The sequence below is a fragment of the Danio rerio genome, chromosome 18, assembly GCF_052040795.2.
Source record: "Danio rerio strain M-AB ecotype USA chromosome 18, GRCz13ab, whole genome shotgun sequence".
NCBI classification, from domain to species: Eukaryota; Metazoa; Chordata; class Actinopteri; order Cypriniformes; family Danionidae; genus Danio; species Danio rerio.
The window spans coordinates 16,505,505-16,532,928 of record NC_141038.1 but is presented as its reverse complement, the minus strand read 5'-3'; the positions used below and the strand labels follow the sequence as shown (position 1 = coordinate 16,532,928).

Here is a 27,424-nt window from a genome sequence, read left to right as displayed (position 1 = left end):
AGTATTGTTGCTGGCCATGTCTATCCCTTTATGACTACAGTTTGCCCATCTTCTGATGGCTACTTCCAGCAGGATAACGCATCATGTCATAAAGCGCAAATCATCTCAGACTGGTTTCTTGAACCATGACAATGAGTTCACTGTACTCAAATGGCCTCCACAGTGACCAGATCTCAATCCAATATGCTATCATGTCAATATGGACCAAAATATTTGAAGAATATTTCCAGTACCTTGTTGAATCTATGCCACGAAGGCAGTTCTGAAGGCAAAAGGGGGTCCAACCCGGTACTTATATGGTGTACCTTATAATGTGGCCGGTGAGTGTATATACAGTAGGTTGTTCTCACAGAATAAACAGTAAAATCAGCATTATTAATGGCATGTTGAATGTATATTATATCATCTAAAATTTATTCCCGTAAAGATGAATTTTCCAGTGCCATCATTCAAGCCTTCAGTGTTTTATTGTATTTCATAAATCATTTTAGAATTAGCTTAAAATATCTAATGAGTAAGAGAAATGTACATCTCACGTCACAATCATATAACACTGAAGGGCTTTATTCTGTGAAAACAACCGCCAAGATGTACATTATTCCACTTATTACATGGCTACTTGTCACAAAATAAAGACAGATTTGATTTATCCAGTACTTATATGTGACCTGCATGGAAAACCAGTCATGTGTATACTTTTTATTTATTTTTTTTAAATTGTGATTTATACATAATTGAAAAGCTTAATATTTGTTAAGATTATTTAATGTATATTATACATTATTTAACCAATATATAACTATTTAAAATCTAGAAAATGAGAAAATCAAGTTCAATTTATAGAGCACATTTAAAAAGACTGACCAAAATGCTCTGACAAAGTAAAATAAAAAGACAGATTATAAAAACATAAATAAGACAAGAGAAACGACTGGAAAAAAAAGTATAAATGTAGCAGTAGAAAGGACTATTAAAATAATAATAAAAAGTCAAGCTAAACGGGTACGTTTTAAAAGTGATTTAAAAATAGATAATGATGGAACCATTTTAATCTCAAGGGGCAAGGTGTTCCATAACCGAGGACCCGCCACAGAGAAAGTTCTGTCCCCTCTACGTTTAAATCTGGACTGAGGAAGAAGATTTTGATCACTTGATCTAAGAGCTCTCATGGGAGTGTAAAAATGCAACAGCTCTGAGAGATAGGTTTGGGCTAGATTAAGGAATTTATATACCAGTAAAAGCACTTTAAAATCAATTTTGAATTGGACAGACAGCCAATGGAGACCCCCACAAGAGGGGTAATGTGGTCATGTTTTCTGCTATTACACATAAATCTCAACACAGCATTTTGGACCAGCTGAAAGCGAGAAATCTGAGATTTGAAGTGCATTTCAGTAGTCTAACTGTGACGTATTATAGAAAATCTGCTTTAAATTAGTCTAAATTAAGTTCTTAGGAATGCATACACTGTAACTAATTTAATTATTGTAGTTGTCTGACTACAAAATTCATGTAAAGAATATGCAATTCATACAAAATAAAACCGCAATATGATTAAATGTGTTCCAACTAAACAACACCGATCATAATTAACATCCCTTTAGTCAATAACACCATTTTACAAGTGCATACACTGATGAACAGGTTATCAGTCACTGAAACCTAGTAAAGGGTCTATAATGTTTTAATGGTGATTTATAAAGAAGACATTACGGCAATCAAAAAATGTATTATCTCTCGTATAAAAAATATACAATGGCAAGTCTGTAAATGAGCAAGAAAAAAAGAAGTTATGTACAATGGTTTGCCAACTGAATTACTTACAATATAAGCATTAATATATACATAGTAGACCTTGAAACAAATCCAATTGTGCTTATAAGTGCCACAGGCCTCAATGATAAAATTACTCGCTTATAAAAAGCAAAACAAAAACTCTAAATATAATGTTTCTTGCTCTGGAATTTTAGTTTTTAAATTTTAATGCGTTTCTCTATAAATTAAAATTGAACTTCAAATTATTTAATTCATCAAAGTGCTACTAAAGGTTTGAATTAATGGCTGATAAAGTCTTGCTTATCACTATTAAGATGTGAGTTTCTCAATAAATCCCTCTTTTATTTTATAGAATTGTTTAAAACACAATTACTGCCAAAATAAAAGGCAAAACAATGCACATAATAGACATTAAATGGTATGCTAGACACATACGGCCACAAAGAGAAATGACATACAAGTTGTGGATTGTGTGAATAATACGACAAAGCGTTTTCCTCATCAACAAACAGCTTACATGATAAAATGCTGTAGTTACGTAGATTGTGTCACATCAACTGGCTTGGTTTACAGTTTCCTGGTCCACCACGCTTGATGCTAACTCAAGCTAAACAAGCAGAATAACAAGATGGCAAAGCATAAAGGGCAAAGCGAAGCATGGAGGAGTGGATTAGCCATGCAGAGATGTCCTTTGTTCAGATTTGGTCTCATCACTAGTCTGAGGAAAGGTTTGTGTGTTTATTCTTGCTTCCTTGGTTAGATGCCGTCATTTCTCTGAATCTTTGATGGAAAATCTGTTGTTCGGTCTTCACCATGTCGCTTAAAAGCAGTCATTCCTCTTACTGCAGACAAAAACGGAGAGGTTATATTTTCTTTCTGACATTATTGTTCAAATGTCAGGTGCCGACATTTACAAGTGGAAGAAATTACAAGTGGAAGAATCTAAATGCATGTGTAAATGAAGTCTGAAAGGTTTTGAGCTTGTCAAATTTTGACCAGTTCCAAAGATATTTGAAAATACATACAGTATAGTCAGATTGCTTTTAGAGTGTAAACAGCCACAGGTTAATATTGCAATTGTACCGACTGTATAATCTAACCAGTAAGTACTTGGACTAAATTGGAACAATTGATTTTGGTGTCACTTATGTGCTTTGGCTGAAATCAGAGGAACAGGTAGTGAGAACTGGAAATGTACTTAATATGAAGACATCAATAGGCTATATTTTAAATCAGTAAACCACGAGTAATCTAACTGTAATTTGTAATTAATTGATAAACCTGCTTACTGTATGTGCCCAGCTTGAGTATTGTAACTGTGCATTTGATGTATGAGCAGCTGACACATGTGCTCGGAATCATTTTTGCACTACTTCGTTTGTCTGAAAATGTCAGCACTTTATCAGGCCATTGTGTGGTTGACAGCAGCTACTGTATTTAAGAAATTTAACAGACATAAGCAGAGCTTGACATTAACACCTGCCAACCCACCAAATGCTGGTAGATTTCAGTTGTGGCGGGTTAGACAGTTGCTCCCACTAGCCTCTCTGACTGATTGCAAATAATTTTCAAATTGCCAGCGCTGGCTTGTAACAAAAAATTAGAAGTTTAGTTTATGAGCATTTGTCAATATGCCTGCAAGTTTGATCTTACAATCGAGAAGCAGCATGACTGAAAAAACAACTGTTCGCATGAGCAAAAGAAAGCAGGTGAATACCAAATGAGAGGATAATCATGCGAACGGCGAGCAGGAGATGTGAAGCGCCTGAGTGTTTAAACACTACTATGCCGTTTCCTCACACGAAGCAACCGCGCTTCACTGTAGGGATGGTATTAGCCACTAGCCAGGTGATGAGCGGTGCTTGGTTTTCTCCAAACATGACGCCTATAGCATCCACTCCAAAGAGTTTAATTTTATCCTCATCAGACCAGAGAATTTTGTTTCTTATGGTCTGAGAGTCCTTCAGATGTCTTCAGACTCCAGGCAGGGAGTGACTTCTGTCTGGCCACTCTACCATACAGGCCTGAATGGTAGATTGCTGCACAGATAGTTGTCCTTCTTTAAGGTTCTCTCTCCACAGAAGAATGCTGGAGCTCAGACAGAGTAACCATCAGGTTTTTGATCACCTCCCTGACTAGGGCCCTTCTCCCCCGATCACTCAGCTTAGATGGCTGGCCAATTCTAGGAAGAGTCCTGGTGGTTCCAAACATCTTCAACTTACAGATGATGGAGACCATTGTGCACATTGAAACTTTCAGAGCAGCAGATTGTTTTCTGTATCCTTCTTTGAACAGATTATTAATGGGCCTAATGTTAACCGTGTGCATGCAATCATTCTTTCATTATCACACATGAATGTTTTTCATCGGCTTTCTTTTGCTTAGTTATTTTTGTTAATCTGGTTTAATTATTATCTTTTATAATAACATTGCTTTAATATGTTTTATGCATAGTTAACTGGTGATCTGGGACTTTTAGCCCGAATAGACCCCTGTGCATAGTTTTAGATACATAATATAGAAGAGATTTTTTTAAGGTCTATTGTTTTTTAGAACATTTTTTGTTGAATAAAGTGTTTGTTTGCAGCTTTATTTTGACACATTATTTAAAATGTGTGGCAAGGAAATACTTCCAGAAAAATGGGTAAATCCATATAGTGTTGAGCCCTGAAAAGTCATGTGAAATAAAAGCTAATTGCAATGCGACACTATGAAACCACAACCCACGCATATTACAGCACACACACACAAAAAAAGAACTAGGAGGCATGTGGCAATAACACAAAGTTTAAATCAATTAATTTTAGCTTGTCAAAGTCGAATTTATGCATATACAATAGATTTTCCCAACAACAAAATTGTGGCTAGTGAAAATGGTGAGTGGCTAGTAATGTTGAAAAACAAAATACTAGCCACAGTGGCTGGTGATCAAAAAAAGTTAATGTCAATCCCTGGACATAAGTGTTATGAAAAACACAGCACGGCAAGTTTTTCTTTTGTGAATTTCATATTAAATTATTTTTGCGTATTTTGTTCAATTACTTTTTTTTTTTTTTCAGAAAAGCCTTTTTTTATGTAATCCAACTTTGCTTTGTGTCTCTTATTTAAAAGTACCGATAAAGGCACTAGCTGCGTCCCAAATGGCACACTATACACTATGTACTTATGCACTTACACACTCAACAGCATAGTATATGCATGTAGTGTTGTCCCAAATGGAAAACGAATGTTTTTTACTAAGCGGGAATTCAAACCATTTCCCTGATGACGTTTGACAGTTGGCAAATTAACGAAACAAATGACTACCAAACTACCAAATAATATCTGCCATGAGTATAATTGCATTCACCATCAGGAGGCGCTATAATCACTCTCGTAGGAGAATTTTGCTTTCACAATCCAAATAAAGTTATCCAACATCAATGTCTGAAAGCTCTGCCCCTTCCGCTACGTGAGCAAAGCAGCGGCTGTTAAGTGCGTTAAGTGTCTATCATTCCACAGTTAATTTTAACCGCTGAATAAGTGCATAATTCGGGTAATTAAAGTGCACTTATTATTTTTAAGAGTTTTCAGTGTGAACGCACTACTTACACTTATTTATACTTCAAAATGGCAAAGAATATTGCACAAGTATGCAATTTGGTTTAGACACCAGTATCCATTTAGCACCTGCATCGTAAAAACTAAAACGATACCCAATTCTATTTGTAAGTTGCATAACATGAATTTGTACTTTTAATATTACTCTATAATCTTAATGAGTGGTCATTTTAACAGTGAGAAGTGTATAAAGGGTCTGAGGTGCCATTTACACTAATGGGTTTTTGTTTTAAAATCATTTTGTTAAGGCTACACATGGTGTCAATTCTACTCTACATCTTCGACTCACAAAAAATGGAGTGTTTTAAAAACACTGAAGACCCCGTTTTAGTTTGAAGATGCTGTTGTACTGTTTCTTTTGTACTATTTCTAGGGATGCTCCGATCAGGATTTTTACAGCCGATACAAAGTACTGATTCCTTATCATGGTGATTGGCCGATGCAGAGTACCGATTCCAAGGCTTCAAGCTTTATAATGCATTAAGCACAAGTATGAAATCAAGTGGCGATCTCTCCTTACCCAAGATAATAAATTAAGGCTGTTGCATATAATCCCTTAAACACATCTCTTTTAACCAGTTAGGTGTGAACATACTGTATCATGACCAGAAGCAGCTTTACAGAAAATAATATAACACATAAAAATTTGTAAGAAATATTACAAACAATCTCTCCACTCATGTAACAGCTGCTCAAAACACAGTAAATAAAACAAAAAAAAACAGGAATTGAGCCACCTGTATAAACAGGTTGCACCGCATTTGTATATATTTTAACTGTTGTGATGCGAGCGCTTTCGCTCATGCCTCCATATGCATCATTAATTTGTGAATGCTGTAGGGTATGTATAATATACAGGAGCACAAGTGCGACCTGAAAACTTCTAAACGAACACCTGTGATCCGTTCAAGAGATTGCCTAGACTGGCGAGTACAGATCGAGTCATTAAATGTAAATCGATCTTCAGCCAATCAATTAGAGCATCCTTAATATTTTCATGGTTCGTCAATCCCCTCCGATATGACCATTACACAACTGGTAAGTGGCAAAAACAAATGTCAGCAAAATATGTGCATACCGAGTGAGGATGAATAGTCACTAAGTAGATGTTTTTGGGTGTATCTGGTGGAAAGAGCTATTTTTTTCTGTTTTAAAAACACCAGTCTGGATGAGGAGCGTTTTCATCTTAAAAACATTCAGTAGTGTAAATGTAGCCTGAGATGGTGTGGAAAGAACTCACCTCTCTGTGTCTGTTTGTGAGCTTGTCCAACCATGCCAGCACCTGAGTAACCTAGATTGGAAAGAAAGACTTCTTGTTCAAGCAGCCGAAGGTCTATTTCACGCTTCACATGTAAGCAGCTTACATTTACTTCAAAGCATCCTTTTGAATACACACCTGTCTGTGGCTGCACACTGTTGACAAGCTGTTGACCACATGACACTGCAAATGCTGGAAACTCTGATTGAGAACTTGCTGGTAAGGTGTGCACTGGTAAAACATTAATAAAATTAACCAAACTGCTAATATAGATGATCAATACGTGCACGATATTACAAAATTTCGATCAATTAGAAAGAAAAAGCTAGCTGATAAAGTGCTTGTTTGTATACCTGTAATGTGAGTGCTCTCCTGTGTGTCTCCCGAGGAAGGACCTGCTCCATTACTATCTTCATTGTTGGCTGTGTTTGATGGAATAGTTGCAAGGAGCCCTGACATTACATAAAGATCCATTAAAATCCAAGATCTTACAGCTGGACAAATCAGTTCAAATATCTAGATGAGTAATGTAAATCTAAATGGCACAGGCTGATGAAATATACAAGCTATCGTTTGGCAAGTTGACTGGCCTCTGCAGCCAATAATATTGCTTGCTGAACATTTAAAAAGTCTGGTTTAGTGTTTGATGTTGATTAAAACTGCAACATGCTATCAAAGTTTCTCTGAAACCCTCCACCTACCCCAGCTCCACCTGTCTTTGATATTATTGTTTGGCTGCAGAAGCATATTGTACATGCTTACAGCAGTGTGTCTGTGTATCTAGTGGCAGTGGCAAGTCCATATTTCTGTAGAAATTCTGATGCTTTAACATATTCACTAATATGTTTAAACCATTTTGAGGGCTGTTATGATTGATTTAGATTTCTAAGAGTTGAGCATTTGAAAAGTACACCATATTCTTACCAAGGCCCCGGTAGCAGGAGAGTTGCTGGTAAATCTGCTTCATTCGCTCAATGTTTATCCTGCTAGCCTCAGCGTGATTAACCATTGGTTTGGGGTAGTGCACTCCAATTATGCACTTGGCGACCTTCTGAACACTTTCTGGGGCATTCCAAGGGTCATAGATGAATTTGGCAGGGAAGCCCCTCAGTATGGGCAAATAGCGTCTGAAAAAATATTTAAAAAAATATGTTTTCAAAGAAAGGTGTAATATTGAATCCTTCAATTTATTCACAATATTGTCAATATTAGTCAATACAAGCAGGGGTCTAGTAAGGCACCTTATATAGTCTCCATTAGGGTCAGTACGTCGACCGAAGCCCACTGGACAGTAACAGTGAAAGAACTGCTGGAAGAATGAGCTGCACGAAAGCCACATCCAGCTTCCTGCATTGACGCTCCAGTCTGCATCCAGCAACAACTCCTCAAACACCTTTATAGGGAAAACCAGCATAATATAATTTCAATATGCAGCCTTGGAAAATCTAGGAGACCATCTGTAAATTCAGTATCTCTGGATTTATAGTTATGTTTTTGAGCAGGGTTTCTAATGGTTTCACAAAGTCAAATTTAACAAATTTGACTTTTAAAAACCTTTTTAAGACCATCAAGAATTAAATTTCAGACCTATTTAGGGCTAAACATTAAGGATAATTTTTTGGCCCAGCAGAAAAAATAACAACATTCTAATTAGTTCTTAGCCACAAATTTTACATAATGTCAAAACAAGCAGACTCGAGTTGTATACATTCTTTTTTCAACATAACTTTATACAGATCTTTTTATTTATTTAAAAGTTTTTTTGAGATGTATTGTTGGTAATTTGATGCTGGATAGCTTTACATACAGAAAATTTAGGACCAGTTAAAATTTATTTAAGACCAACTGTACAAGGCAATATTTCAATAAATTCAAGACTTTTTATGGTTTAAAATTTAGTTTTTGAAATTTAAGACTTTTTTTTTTACTTTAAGACCCCATGGACCTTATTTACCCTGTTGAGTAAAGCATACCTTTTTTATTCTATAAACTGCTGATGACATTTCTTCCCAATTTAAAATAAAAAAATGGTCAATTAGACCATTTATTTTCAATCAAATAACTTAAATTCAAAAAGTGCAATGTTTAGGCTTAATTTTTAAGCAATGCAATTTCAATGTTTTAATTTATGAAAAATTAAGAAAATAATATATGGTGAAATAACCCTGTTTTGGTAAAAACATTTGTTATTTTGAGCAATTATGTTTTTCTTTATAAAAGTTCTCTCACTAAAATACACAACTTTTTGTTTAATTTGGAAGAAATGCTATTGAATAAAACAAATATTAACATTTAACTCAAACTCATACAAAATATCTCAAGAGAAACAGAATATTCAAGTAGTCTTTTCTTCCTATAGCTATCATTACAGAACAATATGCAAATCCAGAATACTGATTGCAGTACCTTCATGCCCTCTTCCCAGCTGATCCACAGGTCTCCACGTGTGAGGAAGCAAGCAACTGCATGCCTGGCCAGATGGTGGATCCATCCCTCCTGCCTCAACTGGGTCATTATTGCATCAATCCACGGGAAACCGGTCTGACCCTCTGCCCACTTGGCCAGAGCCTCTGGGTTCCTGTCCCATGGAATCTGCACGCAGATGGGATTGAACTCCATTTTGTCAAAATGTGGGTTGTTAGTTGCAGCTGTGTAGAAGAACTCACGCCACAGCAGCTGGCCATAAAGAGACAGAGACGGGGTGCTGTTCTTCTTTACCTGCGATCGAAAAGGCGGGAAAAACTTTCATACTTTCAAACTTTCAAAGGCGGGAACAACCTATCATATATTGCTTTGATTAACAAGTCAAAACAAGGTCATCTTTACCTTCCTGTAGAGGTCTGTTAGTTTGAAATAGAAAAGTCTACAGGAGAGGCAGCCAAACCGCAGGTAAGGGCTCAGGCCTGTGGGACTGGCCAGCAAAGAATTAGCGTTCATTCTGGGGCGTTCAAAATTAGCCACCCAAGCCTGCAAAAACAAGCAGAAACAATAAGTAATAATTCATAGAAAGAAACAACATGCACTCATTGGTATTTCAGGTGACTGTGTAGGTCGAGTATAGCAAACTCATGGTCACATTTAAGAAACCACTTTAAAATTATTCGAGCTTTGTTATCCTGAAGTAACCATTACAAGATGGGTCCAACTATAATGACCTTGGATGGGCACGATCACGAACTTACATTTACATGCACAAAGTGCGCAATATATTTAATTATAAGACGTATAGTTAAACATAGGCTTATAATAGTAATCATCACAATATTGGCCTAAGTTGAAAAACTGGTATTATAACAAAACATTGTTTGCTTTAAAGTATATAACTGATCAGAGAAAAACAAATGTAACACAAGTGTTTTTAGTAAATGATAATGGATTAAAATTAAGAGTGTGAAAAAGACTAAGGCCCAGTTTCACAAACAGGGCTTAGATTAAGCCAGGACTTGGCCTTAGTTAAATAAGGCTATTTAAGACACATTTATAAAAATGGCCTTCGAAAAATATTACTGGTGTGCACTTGGAGACAAAAAAAATGACACTGACATATTTTAAGACATCTCACCGCAAGTTATTTTGAGTTGAGACAGCTCAAACATGCAATTTAATCTTGACTAGCCTTAAACCTTGTTTGTGAAACCAAGGGTAAATCTTGCATTACTGTGTTATTATTAGCTTAAATTACAATTGACTTTTTATTAATCATCATAATCTAGATTGAATAAAAGGACTACAACTATGATTTAAATGTGTTATCAGGCATCACCTAAGAAATTAACATTCCCTAAGATTGATAAAACTTATCCTTTTTTTTTAGTGCATAGTGTTAACTGTAATTTATAGAGCCCTATAAATAATATTTTAATCAATTTTTCAGTATGTAGTAGACCAGATTAGCATATGAATATATTCATGTTTGAGCTATTAAACTAATCAATTAAATCTCCCAGCATTTGATGACACTCTTAGGGTTAAAAACACTGCAAATACAATGTGAATATGCTTAAAAAAATAAATATGTCAATAATTATTGACAGATTTTTAAGTGCCCACAATATCAATATGGTGATATTGTTCACTATCATGATATATTAAACATTATCATATATCTAGTTTAATATAATGTAAAAATGCATACTTCAAGAACGTAATGTAATAGAGTACTTGTTTACCTTCCTCTCCAGGTGTCTCTCTAATCGAGTCAGAGCTTCAGTCTCTCCCCCGGGCCACACAGCAGTGGACAGTCCCTCTGTTTCAAAACCTGAAGACACGTATCCTCATTTACAATCGCAGTTCAAAGACATGCACACATATGCTAAGTGAGGAAACATGGGTGTCTCACCGAGCTCCTCCAGAGACGGTACACCAAACTTGTTATCATGATCATCACTGACCGGTGTGGAGCATTTGCCCATAATCTCAGCTGTGATTGTCTCTGCTGGCATCTCCACAGGATCCATTCGACTGATAAGTGTTTGAAATCGCTTATAGGTGAGGGGAGACTGGCCTCCGTTGAACTCAATGATCCTAGAGAGGTGAAAAAGTACATTTTTTCAAGACTTTTTTGGCATTTACAAAAGCGAAAACATTTCATAAAATTTAAAACATTTCATATTAATATAAAATGTGTTAAAGAATACTTTGCTTCATGTTTCATCAATGAAATAAAGTAAATATAAAATAAATACTTTACAATACTACTTAAAAGTAAACAAATTCACTAGTTTTTCAGATATCAGCTGAATTATCAAATATTTGCTTGAAAATATGCGAAAACAAAATCTAAACTTATAAAACACATTAGTAATGTAACAATTTAAGTGATTTTGAAAAATATTCATGATAATACAATACTGTTAATACAATTTTATCATATTATTAAGTGATTACAATATTATTAATATTAACAAATTATACATTTTAATATAAGTTCTATTATAAAAGAGTCTTCCGCAAATTATATATTTGATCCAATATTAAAATAGATGTTCATATTTTATATAAGTAGAATAGTGTTAATTACAATTACAAGTAATTTTATAATATTTTAGTATTATATAAATTTAAACAACAAAAAATGTTTAAACAACGTTTAAAATATTATATACAGGGTTCATCCCCTCATAAAGTTCCATGACTTTTCCATGATTTTCCCAAGACTTTCAAGTAAATCAAGTTTCATGATCTAATGTTATATGCAATGTCTACGTATGCATGGTAAAAACAATACGTTCAAATTTATTACAGCATCTCGTAAACAGGAAACAATCTATTAAGTTTCTATTTATATTCATTAATTCATTCAATCCATTTTCTTTTCAGCTTAGTCGCTTTATTAATCTGGGGTCGGCAGCTGTAACCCATCACTGGGAAACTTCGATACACACTTATTCAAACTCATACACTATGGACAATTTTAGCTTACCCAATTCCCCTATAGTGCATGTCTTTGGACTGTTGGGGAAACGGGAGCACCCGGAAGAAACCCAAGCCAACATGGGGAGAACATGCAAACGTCAACTAACCCAGCCAAAGCTCGAACCAGCAACCTTCTTGCTGTGAGGCGATTGTGAATCGCTGAACGATTCATACGTAAGTCGCTTTGATAATTAGGTAAAAATAAATTCATATTATAAGACCATGAATTTTTTTTTCGACCTTGCATGCATATCAGTATGTTTTAGAGTCCCTAAAACCGATTTATATTATAAAATACAACATTACAATTTAGCCAATCTGTATTCAAACTAAAATTACTGTATTATTTTTGATTATTAGAATATTTAGTATTTTGAATGCCATTCAAGATTCTTATTCAACAGATTAATACAACTCTGTATATTTGGAATGACTTAATATCTGCCTATGTGTCCTGTATTTCTCACTAAAGAGTTAAATATCAAGCACGATTGCGAACTGCCTCCCACAGGACTGCTGGCATCTATGTGGGAGTCATTTGGGCATGTGGCACTGATTCCAGATCCACTCACTTGTCCAGATCATAGAGTGTGTGGGAGATCCTGACGAACACTTCCACCCCTGCCTCAGTGGCTAGTTTCCTAATGGCTGCATCACGATCCTTCCCGAAGGGCTCTGAGTCGTACTCGTATGACAGCCGGCTGATTTTCCACTCCTAGAGATAGAGAGAGAGAGAGAGAAAAAGAAAGAGAGAGAGAGCGAGAGTCAGAAATGGGACACAGCATAAATACACTTACACAGCACGGCATGTACTGGCTAAGAGTTTCCAGGCGGTCTGTTCACTGACCTTGAATAGTCTTGGAAAGACGTCTGTAGGTTGTCCTCTGATTACAAAGAGCCGAGAGTTTAGTTTGCGAAGGCTGGCATCCAAGTCTTCGAGACACTGCAGCAAAAACCTGCATTACAAAAAATTATCAAAATTTAATGAATGAGCAAATAAATCAGTATTTTAATTTTAATCTATTCATAGCAAAAACAGAGGAATTTCTCTTATTAAAAAGGTCCAGTAGAGGGCACTCAGAAACTACATATTTGATAAGCAAAATAAACAAATAAACTGCATGCTGCTTAATGAGTTGCCCTATTATACTGCATTCTAACTTCCTTTATGTTATGGATCTGCAAAATCGCAACGCTCAATCCACTCAAACCTAATTCACTCGTTGAAATTGGTTCTGACGTGATCGTCTTAACAAAATTAGACCATAACTGGCTACTGTCTGAGCTTGGATATTTGCATAAAGTGATCTGATTGGCTGAGGCTTCTGTTGGGGCTTGAAAAGTTGAGGAATTTTCAACTTTAGTATTAACTTAATTAATAGTAATTGAGAAGCGTTGAGGCTGACGCCCCGTGTGAATATACAAACAACTGTATACAAGGAATTTAAACTGACAAGACTTAAAAGCGGATACAGATGTTGCTGGTTTTTGACAAAGTAACTGAGGCTCGAGCTGTAATGGAACCGCCCTCTTCAGCTCATTTGCATTTAAAAAGGCATGCATGAAACATGTTTTGATTTCCACCCATAAAGAAGCAAGATTTACTTAAGATTTACCTTGTCTTCCCTTCAAAAAAAAATTATATACAGTTATGGTCAGAATTATAAGCGCCCCTGAATTATTAGCCTTCGTTAAATTTCCGTTTAACGGAGAAAAGTTTTTTACAACACATTTCTAAACACAATAGTTTTAATAACTCATTTCTAATAACTGATTTATTTTGTTTGGCATCATGACAGTAAATAATATTTTACTAGATATTTTTAAGACACTAGTATTCAGCTTAAAGTGACATTCTCAGGCAGAAAAAAAAAAATCATACATCGCTAATAAGACATTTCTTTCCCTTTCCTTCGGCTTAGTCCCCGTTTATAGTAGTTTTATTAATTATAAAAATATATTTTTAAATTTGTAGTATCATCTAAACTTGTGACATTTTCAGGTATTAAATTTGGGGTGTTAGGCTGTAGCGCTGAATTAATGAAGACATAAGGACAGATGACTTGCAGAGAACAACAAATGTGCATCCTGCAGCTGTATTTATAATGCACATAGAGCGCACAACATGGTTGTGACATGCAAATATGAGCGAGGAAAATGTGTGCACAGCCAAGCACGCACTCTTAATCTTGCATATTGTCAGCTGCTTCGCCACATAATAGAACTACACAATATCATTACACAGTAGTTTAGGTAGGTCTACAATTACATCCCTGAAAGGCATTTGGAATTAACGGGTTGTCTGCTTTGATCACGATAGAGACCATGGGGGAAACATATTTTTATTTTATCATGTATTTTTATGGAAGAATCACATTCCTGATTATGCAATAAATTAATTATTCAACAGATATTGTAAGCTAATTTTTACAGACACATTTGGGCCCTTATTCTCCACAATAACAGTCAAAGGGATTTAGTCCTAATATTGTTTTCGAAACTATGAGCACTAATAATACTAATGCACTAATACACACACATACATACATACATACATACATACATATATAGGTAACACTTTACAATAAGGTTCATTAGTTAATGCGTTTACTAACATGAACTAATCATGAACAACACATGTACAGCATTTATTAATCATAATTGAACATTTACTAATGCATTATTAACATCCAAGTCCATGCTTGTTTACATTAGTTAATGGACCATGAGTTAACATGAACTAACAATGAACAACTGTATTTTCATTAACTAACATTAACTAACATAAACAAATACAGTAGTAGATGTATTGTTCATTGTTTGTTCATGTTAGTAAATGCATTAATAAACATTAACTAATGAACCTTATTGTGACCCATATATATATATATATATATATATATATATATATATATATATATATATATATAAAAGAAACTAAAATAATCAGAATTAAAATGACTACATTTCAAGTTTCCAAAAATTAAAATACCTCAATGTTCAGAATTTTGATAATTTTGTAGAGCTTACAAAATTACATTCTTTATAATTTTCTTAATATGAATTTTAAACAATTTTCTTTCTCTAAAATGTCTACCTTATCCTTGCAAGTTATTTAATTAAATTTATTGCTTGTTCTTTATTATATTTAATAATTTTAAATCTTCTTGAATCCTCCCTTATACGTAGTTGGCTGAGGTCCTGAAGTCTGGACCCTTTCTTGAGAACTGCTATGCTACATTATTTTCAGTGAAGTATATGGGGCTGAAAGTCACCAACACATGGACACATTTTAAATTTCATACATGACTTTCTCTTTGGTGCCTCTTAATATGTAATAAGGGTATAATCCTGTCTGAGCTAGAGTTTCCCCTTGAAGGACTGCGTATCAGCTGCGGCCAGTTGAGCCTGTCTGTAACCTTTCCTCGAGACGTCTGATCCGTTACAGTACGTCCAGGTCAAGATAAAGATGAAACCACTCATTCATTCTCAAAGTCACTGTGTTTAATTTCCCTGCATGTGAAAGCTCACATGCTGATTGTTCTGCAAGTAAGAATTAAAGGAACGAAGAGCACAGAACACTAGTGTTTACTGTGCTTTGTTTACAGAACAAAGTTTGCTTTCTGTGTGTTTAAAAAAAATAAATTACCATTCAAATGTTTGAGGATGGTAAAAAGAGTTTTAAAATGTTTTTTATGGAAATATGTAATCAATATTACAACATTACTAAAGGCTAAATATCACTTTTAGGGTTGCATGATATTGTAAAAAACTGACATTGAAATATTTAATTTTTCTATGATATATATTGCGATATTAAGTATAAATTCAGCATATGAAATGAATAGGTCTGTTTGGAAAGAATACAATTTTAGCAAATTTGCAGTGTAAGCAAAGTCAAAAGGGTTTGCTAAAACGAGAACTGAACCTTAAAATAAAGTGACCTTAAGTTATTTCCAAATATGTATATCGCAGAAAAACAATATATTGCAACGTTAGATTTTTCCAATATTGTGCAGCCCTAATTATATTAATAATTAAAAACGACAACGAACATACTAGGAGTGTTAATGAATCACGGTTGATCCATGATTTGTATGGATCACAACCCCACAGTTCGGAATGCACGTCACCCATCAACTTGTGGGTTAATCCAACATTTATAACAATTGCAGAGAGATCGCATCCCGCTTCATTCAAATCATGTGTATGAAAGCATTTTGGGTTCCCTGTAAAATGATGTCTTTAAAAGTTGTGCTGAGACCTACCTAAATGCTTTCTTAGGTTATTAATTAATGGTGTTTTCTGTCACTGTTTCTTTAACCTGCATTAATGCATTCAGTGTAAAGCTGCACTATTAAACATTAAAAGATCGTGATCTCAATTCAAACCGCGCCACATGAATGATAAATGATAATGATTTGCATATGTTTATAAATCTTTTGAAGCGCTGCATTCAAATCTGCATTTGATCAAGAGATTCAGTTTTTACACTGTTTCAATTCGTTACAAACAATTAAATAACACAGAAGTACTGGGAGGCGAGGCAGTGGCGCAGTAGGTAGTATTGTTGCCTCATAGCAAGAAGGTCGCTGGGTCGCTGGTACGAATCTCGGCTCAGTTGGAGTTTCTGTGTGGAGTTTGCATGTTCTCCCTGCCTTTACGTGGGTTTCCTCCGGGTGCTCCAGATTCCCCCATAGTCCAAAGACATGTGGTACAGGTGAATTGGGTAGGCTAAATTGTCCGTAGTGTATGAGTGTGTGTGTGAATGTGTGTGTGGATGTTTCCCAGAGATGGGTTGCGGCTGGAAGGGCATCCGCTTCGTAAAAACTTGCTGGATAAGTTGGCGTTTCATTCCGCTGTGGCGACCCCGGATTAATAAAGGGACTAAGCCAAAAGAAAATGAATGAATGAATGAATGTTTTCAAAAATGCTCCACCTATAATGAAACATAGAGAGTTATTAGGGGTGTCACGATTTCGATTTTTAAATTTATGCTCAATTTCGATTATCGAATCAAAAAATAGAATCGTCTTTGCTGCCACGCCCCCATGTCACGTCGGTTTGGCTTGCCAAGCGGGAAAAAAACAGGCTTGTTGAAGTGCTTGTTAAACTGCAGAAGCAGGAGACCCGTCGACAGAACTTAAACCCTCTCCTCTTTCAATGAAGTCGCCGGGGTGTAAGCATTTTGGATTTTCAGTGAGTTATGTTGACAACGTTGGTGTTGTTGACAAAAAACAACAACACAGTTTTGCAAGCTCTGCTATGTACGTATTACGTACGGTCCGTCCGATAGACAACACCGGCATCGCGATCCTCCGCCCGCCCCCTTTGCAAATCCGTTCGCGAAAAAGTACACACTCAGGCCCTGTTTACACTGTCTTTGTTTTTAAATGCCTTTTTAGAACGACAACGATTTGCTATCCACAGTGGCGTGTAGCATTTCCGAGCAGCCCTCCTTCCTCTCTAACTCTGAAAATGCACATCACGTGACCACACAGACACAGACGCATACACAGCCATGCGCTAGAGACAGCAGGTCCAGGCAGTCAGAGGACTGCTTCAATCTTTCACTCACTTGTACTTTGTCATTTTAGCGAACACCTCAGATACTGTTGGCTGGTTCCTGTTGGTTGTGCGTCTTTTTTTTTTACAGACGCCATTATAACGACACAGATCACTGCCTATTCCCGAGTCCCGCAGAAAAAAAGTGATTGACAGGTGGTAATTATGTGTGTATCTTGCCTTTATTCATTTACTGTATGATTTGTTTATGGGTAAAACAAAGACCGTACAGGTCAGGTAGTTTAAACGTTAGACTACAAATAATTAATTGGTCATTAATTAATTAATTATTCATAATCGAAAATCGAATCGAATTGTGCCTTTAGAATCGAAAATGTAATCGAATCGAGGATTTGGAGGATCGTGACACCCTTAAGAGTTATGTGCAAATTGTTGAATCATTAATTAAAAATTAATATGATCTGTTGTACAAGATGTTAGATATTTAAAAGTTCTATATTTAGCATTATCCGCAACAGTAGCAAAGATCATTTTTCGTTTTCAAATATTTCCCTATTTTTCAGCTGGTGCTTTTCTGATTTTTATTTTTAATAAAATTACGTTTCAAGTCTGTTTGTTAAACCAATGGTTTTTGCAGTCATATTTTTGTATAAATGGAAACCAATTGACCTCTCCTCCCTTTTTTGCTGAACTAAAAAATGGTCCGATCTACTGTATGACTCAAAAACCATATTGTGATTCAAAGCATGAGACTTGTGATCCGTTACAACACTACAATATACTATACTCTGTATTCACAGTATTCACCTGTCACTTCACAGAAATAAATTGACTCACTTAATAAAATTAAATCAGTCCATGCGACTTAAATCAGTCACATGATGGACTGATTTAATGTTATAGGTAAAAAAACTCAGATTTGCAATAAAATATTTTCAGTTTAAATTCAAGGATCAACAAAATAGAGTAAGAAACAACATAAGGGAGAGTAATTATTTTCAGAATTTGGATTTTTGAGTGAACTAACCCTTTAAAATAGCTTCTGTATTTTCACTGCATAGCATATAAGTAATAACAGGCAAAAATGAGTACAACATCTTGTACATTGGTGTATAAATTCAAAAGTACTTCACTATTGCTACGACATCAGCTGGGCTTCGTTTGACACATGCCTATTAAAAATACTGTAGGGCTATCCAGGAAATCTACACACATGAACTCTCAAAAGAAGCCTTTGTGTGAGTTGTATTTTTGGCAACAGATTAACAATGGAGAGGTGGTGTACTGTAGGCGAGAGGTTGTTTGAAGGAGGAGAGAAGTAGGTCAGTGCTGAAGGGGAATGAGGTAACAGCATCTACTGACACACTGACCTACTTCCACATGTCCTGCACCGACTGAGAAGAAGAGGAACTGTATGTTACATCACCGCTCCGCTATGAGAGGGTGACCACTCAAGTATCCCATTAGGAGATCCTAATATAGTACTTTCTCATGAAGATACAGCCCTTAACTACTAACAGCAAAAGCAGTTTCTTAGTGGAGTTGTCTGTATTGGCAAGACACAAGTCCTTATAAATTGGTAGTGTACACTGTAAAAAATTTCCAGGTTTTCACAACAAGTTACTGTAATTTTTCACAGTAAATTACATTAGTATCCCTTCACAGTATTTAACTGAAAAATTCACAGTAATATGTTGTATTCATAATTTTATTGTAAAATTACGGCAGGTAGCATGATTACAGCAAATTACTGTGAAAAGGGCTATATCTTTTGCACGTTAGTTATAGAAATTCAAACCTTTTTTTAACTCAACGTAGAAATTATTACAAATGAACTTTTAACAGATAATAACAGGATGTTATAGCCCCCAAAACTATTTGGTTACCAACATCTTTTTGGTTGTACTGCACCTTTATTTAATTTTATACAGTTAACATAGAATAGGAAATAATATTTAATGAACATAACTGTGTGCTTAGCCAAAACATAATAAACTGGAATAAAAAGTAATTAATTTATGAAACCAAAGACTGTTAAACAGCCAACAATTATTTCAATGTCAAGGGAAATGTCTGTTTTAGACGGTTTCATGAGTATTGGGCACCTGTTATCGCCTGGAGGTCACTAATCTCAGAATATATATATATATATATATATATATATATATATATATATATATATATATATATATATATATATAAACCACAGATTACAGTTTTAAACAACTACATTCTAGCATGAAAAACAGTTAAAACTTCATTTTCGGACGCATATAGAGCCATCGAAGACGGGGCAATTGTCCCAATGTCTAGCCTGAAGACACATGAGTAATGAGCGCCGTTACCGCCTGGAGGTCATAGATCTCCGCTACCGGCAAAACACACTTAAAATTACACACAATCTTTACTAACAATCCACAGATTTGAGTTTTGAAGAACTACATTCTCGCATGAAAAAGTGTTAAAACTTTATTTCATTACATATTACAAGCAATATTTATAATATTATGTGCCTTCTCATCCACCATTACAGCTTGATGCAGCTTGGTGCGAAATGAATCCTGGGAGGAAAAAATAATAATTCTCAATACACTCCAAACGAACTTTATTCTTATTGTTAAAGTCAGAGATATGTAATATTTTGAATGGCGAAGAAAATAATTAACTTTATATTTCAATCAATATATCACTTTTGCACTGCTTCGGTTCAGGACTCGTGTGACAATGAATCAGATTCAGATATTTTATCAGACGTGTTCATAAGCTCATAGTCATCAACAAGCAATTCGTGTACAAGCAGTATACGAACCAAGCAATATGATGAAATATTAATGAATTATATGTCTGCGTCTTACAATATTATACAAAAAGGAATCGTTTTCAGGCGAATTCGACTCTTTACTGTTCACTTAAAGGAGCCGAATTCGACTCTTTACTGTTCACTTAAAGGAGCCGATTCATTAAACAGAACTGACTCGACTCGACCGCAACAAGCGCCATCACCACAGACAACGCCTGCGTAGTCTCTTCACCCAACGGATTCATCCTCGGTAAGTGTTAAAATATGACTTTTAACTAAAAAAAATTATTGTTGTATGTGTATTTCTGTATAGTGCATGTCACTTAACAGGAATTTACTGAGTACTTTAGTTGTACTCGCACGTACAGGGTTTAAGCCCGCCTTTTTTTAAAACAAGAAATTAACGATGCCAGATTGTGCTTGTAGTGTTTTCTGAGGTATTAGCATAACGTTAACGTTAGTTCCTGAAAAAAGAAAGGGAATTTTCTTTAATTAACTTCTTGTTAACTGCATTTTCTGTTTCAGTAACTTTACAAGACTGAAGTAAAGGTGAAATGACTAAGGTAAGCTCTGACCTTCACTTAAGTTAACGTTACGGTTACTCACCATCATGTACGTTAATATTGTTCACTGTAACGTTAACGTTAAGTTAGTTAAATAAACTAAACTCATTATGAAACAAGTCTGTTTTATTAAATGAGGCTTAATACAATTCAGTTGTATTCTTTTAAACTAACACTAACACAGTATTTATTGTATATTTCTCACTGGTGTTAATGCATTGCTAACATTTACTAATGAGAACTAATTGTATATTGTCACTAACTGTAGATTTTATTTTTTGGTGTTCAGGTGTAACTGATAATAGCTGAAGTGTGAGGTGAGTGTTAATTCTGAGCACACAAATATAACCTAAATTCATTATCACAATCTAAACCTATATATATATATATATATATATATATATATATATATATATATATATATATATAGATTATGTGTGTGCGTGTGTTAGGTTGAGTCTTATTCTACTCTTATTATATTCATATTTTTTTGCAGCCTCAGTCACTGATGTTGAAACACTGATGCTACCAATCAACCCTTGCTTGATTATTAAAGGTAATGTTGATGCCTTCCTCATTTTTATTAGATTTTTTAATGTCAGGTTTTTCACAGATTTGTTGTGAGCAGTTTCTTGTACAAACTCTTTTTCTTCTTCCAGAAGTTCCACCAGTACCTCCAGTCGTAGTAAATATTAGACAAAGATTTTTTTAAACTATAGTTTTTATTTTTATTAGCAATTTTACTGGGCATGTGTGTTTGTTTGCTTGGTTTTTAATAGGCAGAGCATGGAATGTCAACTTTGTTTCTACAAACAAATTTAATTATTCACAAACACCTCTAATTTAGTCCTTCTTTCCCCCTTTTAGTCTTATTCATTGGAGGGTCGAGTGGTCATGGGACCTCACCTGGATTTCACAACTGACTTTGGATCTGGTCTGAAACTGAAGTATGCTGAAGATGCCTTTTGCACTCTGGAATTTAAGGTAATAAATATTGTAACTGAGGGCTTGTTTTGGGGGGGTTAAACAAGGAATGTATAGGAGCACAAGTCATGACTCCCCTTGTCCCCTTGTAATAAAGGGGTGTGTTGCAGACTCAATTTGTTTGTCTGTGCTGGAGACCAGAGGGGAAGCTGTCTTTAAAAGGATGGGGCTCTTATACCATATGTGAAGTTACCTATTCAGGTGAGTGGATTACATACAAGTCATTGCAAATGCATAAATAGTGGGAAATTTTTACTGGGCGGCACAAATTAAGTAAAACTCAAAAAACGTTTATATTCAAAATATTTTGAATGTTTGCAAAAAACTTGATTGAAATGAATACAACACAAGTGCTGTATAACTTCAATCAAGTTTTTTTTGCCAAATTTTACTAATATTCAAATCATGAAAAATTAGCTTGATGCAAGAAACATCCAGCTAGTATTCAAGAGCAAGTGCTGTGATGCATGTGTTACCTTTGCAATAAGTGTGAACCCAGCATTAGATTATAGTCTGTAAACAGAAGGTGTAAATCAAATCAACTGTTTTAAAATGCTCTGCCTAGGTCATTAAAACCACTATTTGTTGTTGGACTGTTCTTGATTGTGTGTTTGTGATGGAAATGTTTTTCAGATGTTTTTGTTTAAATGATTGCAGTTTGACTGAGCTACAGTATTGTCAGCATGTTCAAACAGAGCTAACAGTAATTTTGCTCTGTAGTGTCCCAGTAGTGTTGTATGAAGCTAACTGTTTGTCTGCCCTTTTGCTTATAGGTGCTTTTTCGGCACCAGTTTGGAGATGGAAGACAGACGAAGTCCAAGAAGCAGAGAAGACACATCAACCAGCAAGTGTGTAAAATTATAAGGAAATGATTGACCTTGAATAGACGACTGCCTAATTTAGCAAGAAGTTTTGTCTCTCTCTCTCATGTGTGTATGTATGTGTATGTATATATATATATATATATATATATATATATATATATATATATATATATATATATATATATATATATATATATTTATATATATAAAATGAGAGAGAGAGCGCACTCTGAAGCACTGCTTTTTATATGTATGCTACATATGATGTCAGATTTTTTTTATTAATATGTTCTTATAGTATTTTTTGAGGCTTCACCTTCACCTTTTGAAAGTTTTCTGAAATGTTTACACGGATGTCATTAAACTGTTAAATAAATCTGTAAAATGTATGTGTGTTTGTTTTTATTTTGATTTTAGAGTCTTCTCAGATCACCCAAAAATGAAGATTCTGTCGTCATTTACGCATCCTCAGGTTGTTTGGACACAAAGAGGAATATTTAATATTTTTATTCCTGTGTTTAACAAAAAAAATCATTTTTAACAGAGCTGGAGCAACCTGAGGGTGAGTAAATCAAGATAGAATTTTCCTTTTTGTGTGACCTAAATTTGCTTTGAAATTTTACAGCACCAAACTGTTAAATTACAGTAATCCGGGATATGACTGTAACTTTACAGTTAAATCAGGTATTTAAACTGCAATCTACTGCTAAATCACAGTAATCATATTGCAAATTCACAGTAAAATACAGTTAATTCCACAAGATAATACTGTGAAATCACAGTAACAGACTTTATTATCTACTGTAAAGTTACAATATATGGTTGTAATTTCACAATAATTTACTGTGACAAAACCACAGTAAATTACTGTGAACTACCTCACAATAATTTACTGTGAATTTACATACAGTAATTTACTGTGAAAGTAATGCAATTATTAGCCAGTAATTTACTGTGAATTTAAGGTCAAATTTTTTACAGTGTAAGCTTAAATAAAAAGTCAATCAAATGGTCTTTCAAATGGACACACAAAGAAGGGCTTTTCTTAACCAGCAACCAAAATTAGAATAGGTAAACAAGACAGTCTTTTAGCATTGTCACAATGCAAATGCAGATCTGCACTCAAATCAGCTTTTAATCTTTATACTAAATAATCCTATCATAATAATATATTATTATTATGATCATATATAATGCACACACACACACACACACATATATATACATACATACGTACATATGTAAATATGTTTGTACGTCATATGTACAGACAGACAGATAGATAGATAGATAGATAGATCGCAGGAACTATTTATTAAAAATTAAAAGAATAAAAAAAATTACAAAGTTAAATAATATCTTTATTTATACAATGACCATAATATTTTACAATTGATTGTTAAATTTCTGTACTTGAATACCGTTAGACTACCCCAAAACCATAAAGGACTACTTATTTATTTATTTTTGGTTTTAATTTAATAGAATTTATGCAGATGCACACCACAGAAAAAGTCTTGATCATCCCAGTCAATAGAATCTTTCCAAATAGAGCTAATTATATTAATATTGCAATACATATTGCAGCAAAACAAAATATTGCAATGTCAGATTTTTCTAATACCTTGCAGCCCTAAAATGCAAACATACATAGATATTCATTTGTTTATTTGTTTATTTTTGATATTTGAAATTTCAATAGGACTTGCAGAAAATATAGTAACAATGACTTATGCAAACAAAAAATACTTGTCTGCATATTTAACAATAATTATATAATAACAAAAACAAATTCATTGTCATTTAATGTTTTTGCTATGCCACTTTTTCAAAACACTTGGCGACACAATTCAGTAAATCCTTAACAAGTTAAAATTTGTATGAACACTTATTATTTTACACATTTTAATAAGCACTGGTCAGAATAAAATGTAAAATGTCAATATTAATATTCGTCAAATAACTGGTTTATATAACTGATTAATATATCGTAATAACTGATCCAAAATAACATTTTTATTTATTGTGACAGAAAATCAAGCTTATTGCACCAAATATTGATTTATATTAATATTATGAATATATAAAAAGAAACCCCTTATACATTTTTTGTTTAAAAAAAGTTTGTTGAAAAAGGAATACGAACAAGTCTGAAAAGATGATCACTTTTATGCAAAAAGTGCTCTGAATGAAAACATTTCTGTTTCATATTTTGAAGCAATATCATAGTGGTACAAAAAAGGAAAGAAAAACATTACTTAAAAAAATCAACATGCTGCAGAAATTATTGCATTGCACTAGTTAATCCAGAGGCAGCAACTAGAGCACCAGTGACTTTATTCACTAGTGATATGAAGCACAACAATCCCAAATACAGACAGCTTTCTAGTCACAAGCAATGTCTGATCCCCTCTGGTCGCACACGTGCCCCGCTCAAAAAGCAAACTCACCTCCATCTGCTGATTCCCACATTGGACGATCCTGCAAACCAGGGGTCCAGTATGTAAACGCATCTCAGATTATCGGCTCCCTTTATAGAGTCCCGCAATGAAGGGTTATCATGGAGCCTCAAACCCTTCCTGAACCAGTGGACCGTATTGACAACCATGTCTCCAAATGTATTGCAGCCCCTTCTGAGATCACGAGAGCTCCAGCAACTCCCAAAACTTCGTAAACCCCCCAAAAATCAGATATAAGTAAGATCTGGCGAAGCGTTTGATTTAGCCTTGCTCAAGAAAAACTTGTCCCATGTTGAAGTTGAATCTCTGCGCTCTTGAATGCTGAATCACAAAATTCATATAGCTGCTTTACACACCCTGTGACTGACTGACACGATAACAGGGTGAAAGTAAATTTAGTGTTTAAAATATACGCATAACACGTTACTGTAAAACTGGCGGATTAATATAACACACGCGTAGGAAAATACAGACGAGAAAGCACGCGCACGTCAACAACATGCGAAGGCAAAACAAAACAAAACGACGACAGACGTTCGGTTCAACTTCCTCCCAAAACATTCAGTAAACGCGTATTTTAGAGTATATCTATATGTACGCGCATATTCTCTATCTAAATAACATTGAGAGCGTCGAATATTTGCGAGTTTGTTGTCATTTAGCTGAATGTCAATTTTAATTCACCCCGTGAACCGTCAGTCAGCCACCAGTCGACTCCGCCCACTCGCTGACGCAAAGGAGCACTTACGCAGTTTATTGGTCAGATCTATCCGCCCACGTAATGTAACATCACGTTTTTACGGTGTGCTCACACACTCCCGCGCTTTTCGTTGCCTTATATAATAATGGATGAGGTAGGATTTTAAACGTAGATATATTCTCGAATATCTTTGATCGTGAGATGTAATTGTCATTTAAAATAATAGTGCACAGAAATAAATAAAGTATTAGTGCAATTTTTTCTGCTCGACTCTGATTGGACAAAGTGTAAGTACCCGGATAAGCACATGAACAGAGGCACAAGGTAACAGATGAGTTTTGTTTTGAGGAACATTTTGTGCACTGGTAGTTGGATGAAATTCAGTTCTAGTTTGTTAAACGTTACCGCCATAACTTTAGTTCAGCTGTGAGGTTAATGATATATTTGTGGTATAATAGTTAATATGCGGTCATATTCATTGCTGGTGCAAAAGCTATTGAAACTTACAAATAATATTTTTACAATCAACTTTTAACCATTTTAACTTTTAGCCATTAAATTATAATATTATATTTATATTATTTTACAACAATTTTTCCAATGTGCTTTTGAAACATTTACAAGTTATATACTATTTGATACAGACACTTAAATGTCATTAAACCATATAGGCTTACATACAATTATTGCTAATATTAATTATTTTATCAATTGTTATTGGTTAGAAATTATTGAGCACTCAGAAGTGACTGCAATAATTAAAATTATTACAAATTCTATTAGGATTTCTTTAAGTTTTTTTACTTATATTTTATAGTATAATATAGTAGTTAATATAGTAATCTTTTACTAAATATAGTAAAATTTTGAGTCAGAAATCTCTGTACCCTCTGAAAGGAACCCAACTGCAGCTATCTGAGTTTGAAATATTGGAATGTCAGTCATACCTTATTAGTCCAAAAGTAACTGGATGCAGCCTTTATGATGCAAGCTCTCAATTAGTCAGGCATAATATGTTACATATATTATAAAAAATAGTAAAAACCTACATATGTGTAATGCAATGTATATTCATTTGTTCATTTTCCTTTCCTTCGGCTTAGTCCATTTATTAATCGGGCAGCAGAATGAGCCGCCAATTTATCCAGCATATGTTTAATGCAGCAGATGCCCTTCCAGCTGCAATATATATATATATATATATATATACACACACACACACACACACAAACGCAACACACAACAGTTCTGTCTGGTTCTCAAATCTGAATGGCTGGTAGAAAATGCGATATTCCGCAATATCAGCACTTATACAGCCTCTTCACTTTTGTGTGTTACTCTGCCCACACAGCTGCACACTTTAGCTTTAACCCTATCTGAATTTACCTGAACAAACTAATCGAGTCCTGCAGACTTGTTTTTAACCAGTTTAGTTTTTTAATCAAGGTAAGTGTATTGAAGCAGGTTTTGAACTAAACTGTGCAGGGCTGTGGCCCTCTAGGAACTGAGTTTGACACCC

At 34.6% G+C, this 27,424-nt stretch overlaps 1 protein-coding gene and 3 long non-coding RNA genes across 6 annotated transcripts; 3 read left to right on the top strand and 1 right to left on the bottom strand.

Annotated features, from left to right (window-relative positions):
- Positions 1 to 1,666: 1,666 nt before the first annotated feature.
- Positions 1,667 to 25,934, bottom strand: cry1b (cryptochrome circadian regulator 1b). 2 transcript variants are annotated; one of them, NM_131790.5, is given in 13 exon segments: positions 1,667 to 2,618; positions 6,617 to 6,667; positions 6,773 to 6,865; positions 6,988 to 7,086; positions 7,559 to 7,761; positions 7,876 to 8,027; positions 9,041 to 9,352; positions 9,461 to 9,601; positions 10,804 to 10,892; positions 10,974 to 11,158; positions 12,622 to 12,764; positions 12,897 to 13,005; positions 25,197 to 25,925. In NM_131790.5, coding segments are annotated over 13 exon segments (1,821 nt in total). In that variant the 5' UTR covers positions 25,355 to 25,925; the 3' UTR covers positions 1,667 to 2,532.
- On the top strand, positions 17,710 to 25,729 carry LOC147832782 (uncharacterized). Its single transcript, XR_015514810.1, has 2 exons — positions 17,710 to 19,159; positions 23,728 to 25,729. It is a non-coding gene; the product is annotated as an uncharacterized LOC147832782 (long non-coding RNA).
- LOC137488261 (uncharacterized) lies at positions 20,548 to 21,734 on the top strand. Of its 2 annotated transcripts, XR_015514804.1 has the most exons (5): positions 20,548 to 20,625; positions 20,901 to 20,938; positions 21,228 to 21,255; positions 21,435 to 21,494; positions 21,598 to 21,734. It is a non-coding gene; the product is annotated as an uncharacterized LOC137488261 (long non-coding RNA). The 2 variants fall into 2 exon arrangements; XR_015514803.1 differs by lacking the exon at positions 21,598 to 21,734 and having other exon boundaries at positions 21,435 to 21,572.
- Positions 21,798 to 22,817, top strand: LOC147839683 (uncharacterized). The gene is made up of 3 exons (XR_015514802.1): positions 21,798 to 21,922; positions 22,020 to 22,123; positions 22,696 to 22,817. It is a non-coding gene; the product is annotated as an uncharacterized LOC147839683 (long non-coding RNA).
- Positions 25,935 to 27,424: the final 1,490 nt, after the last annotated feature.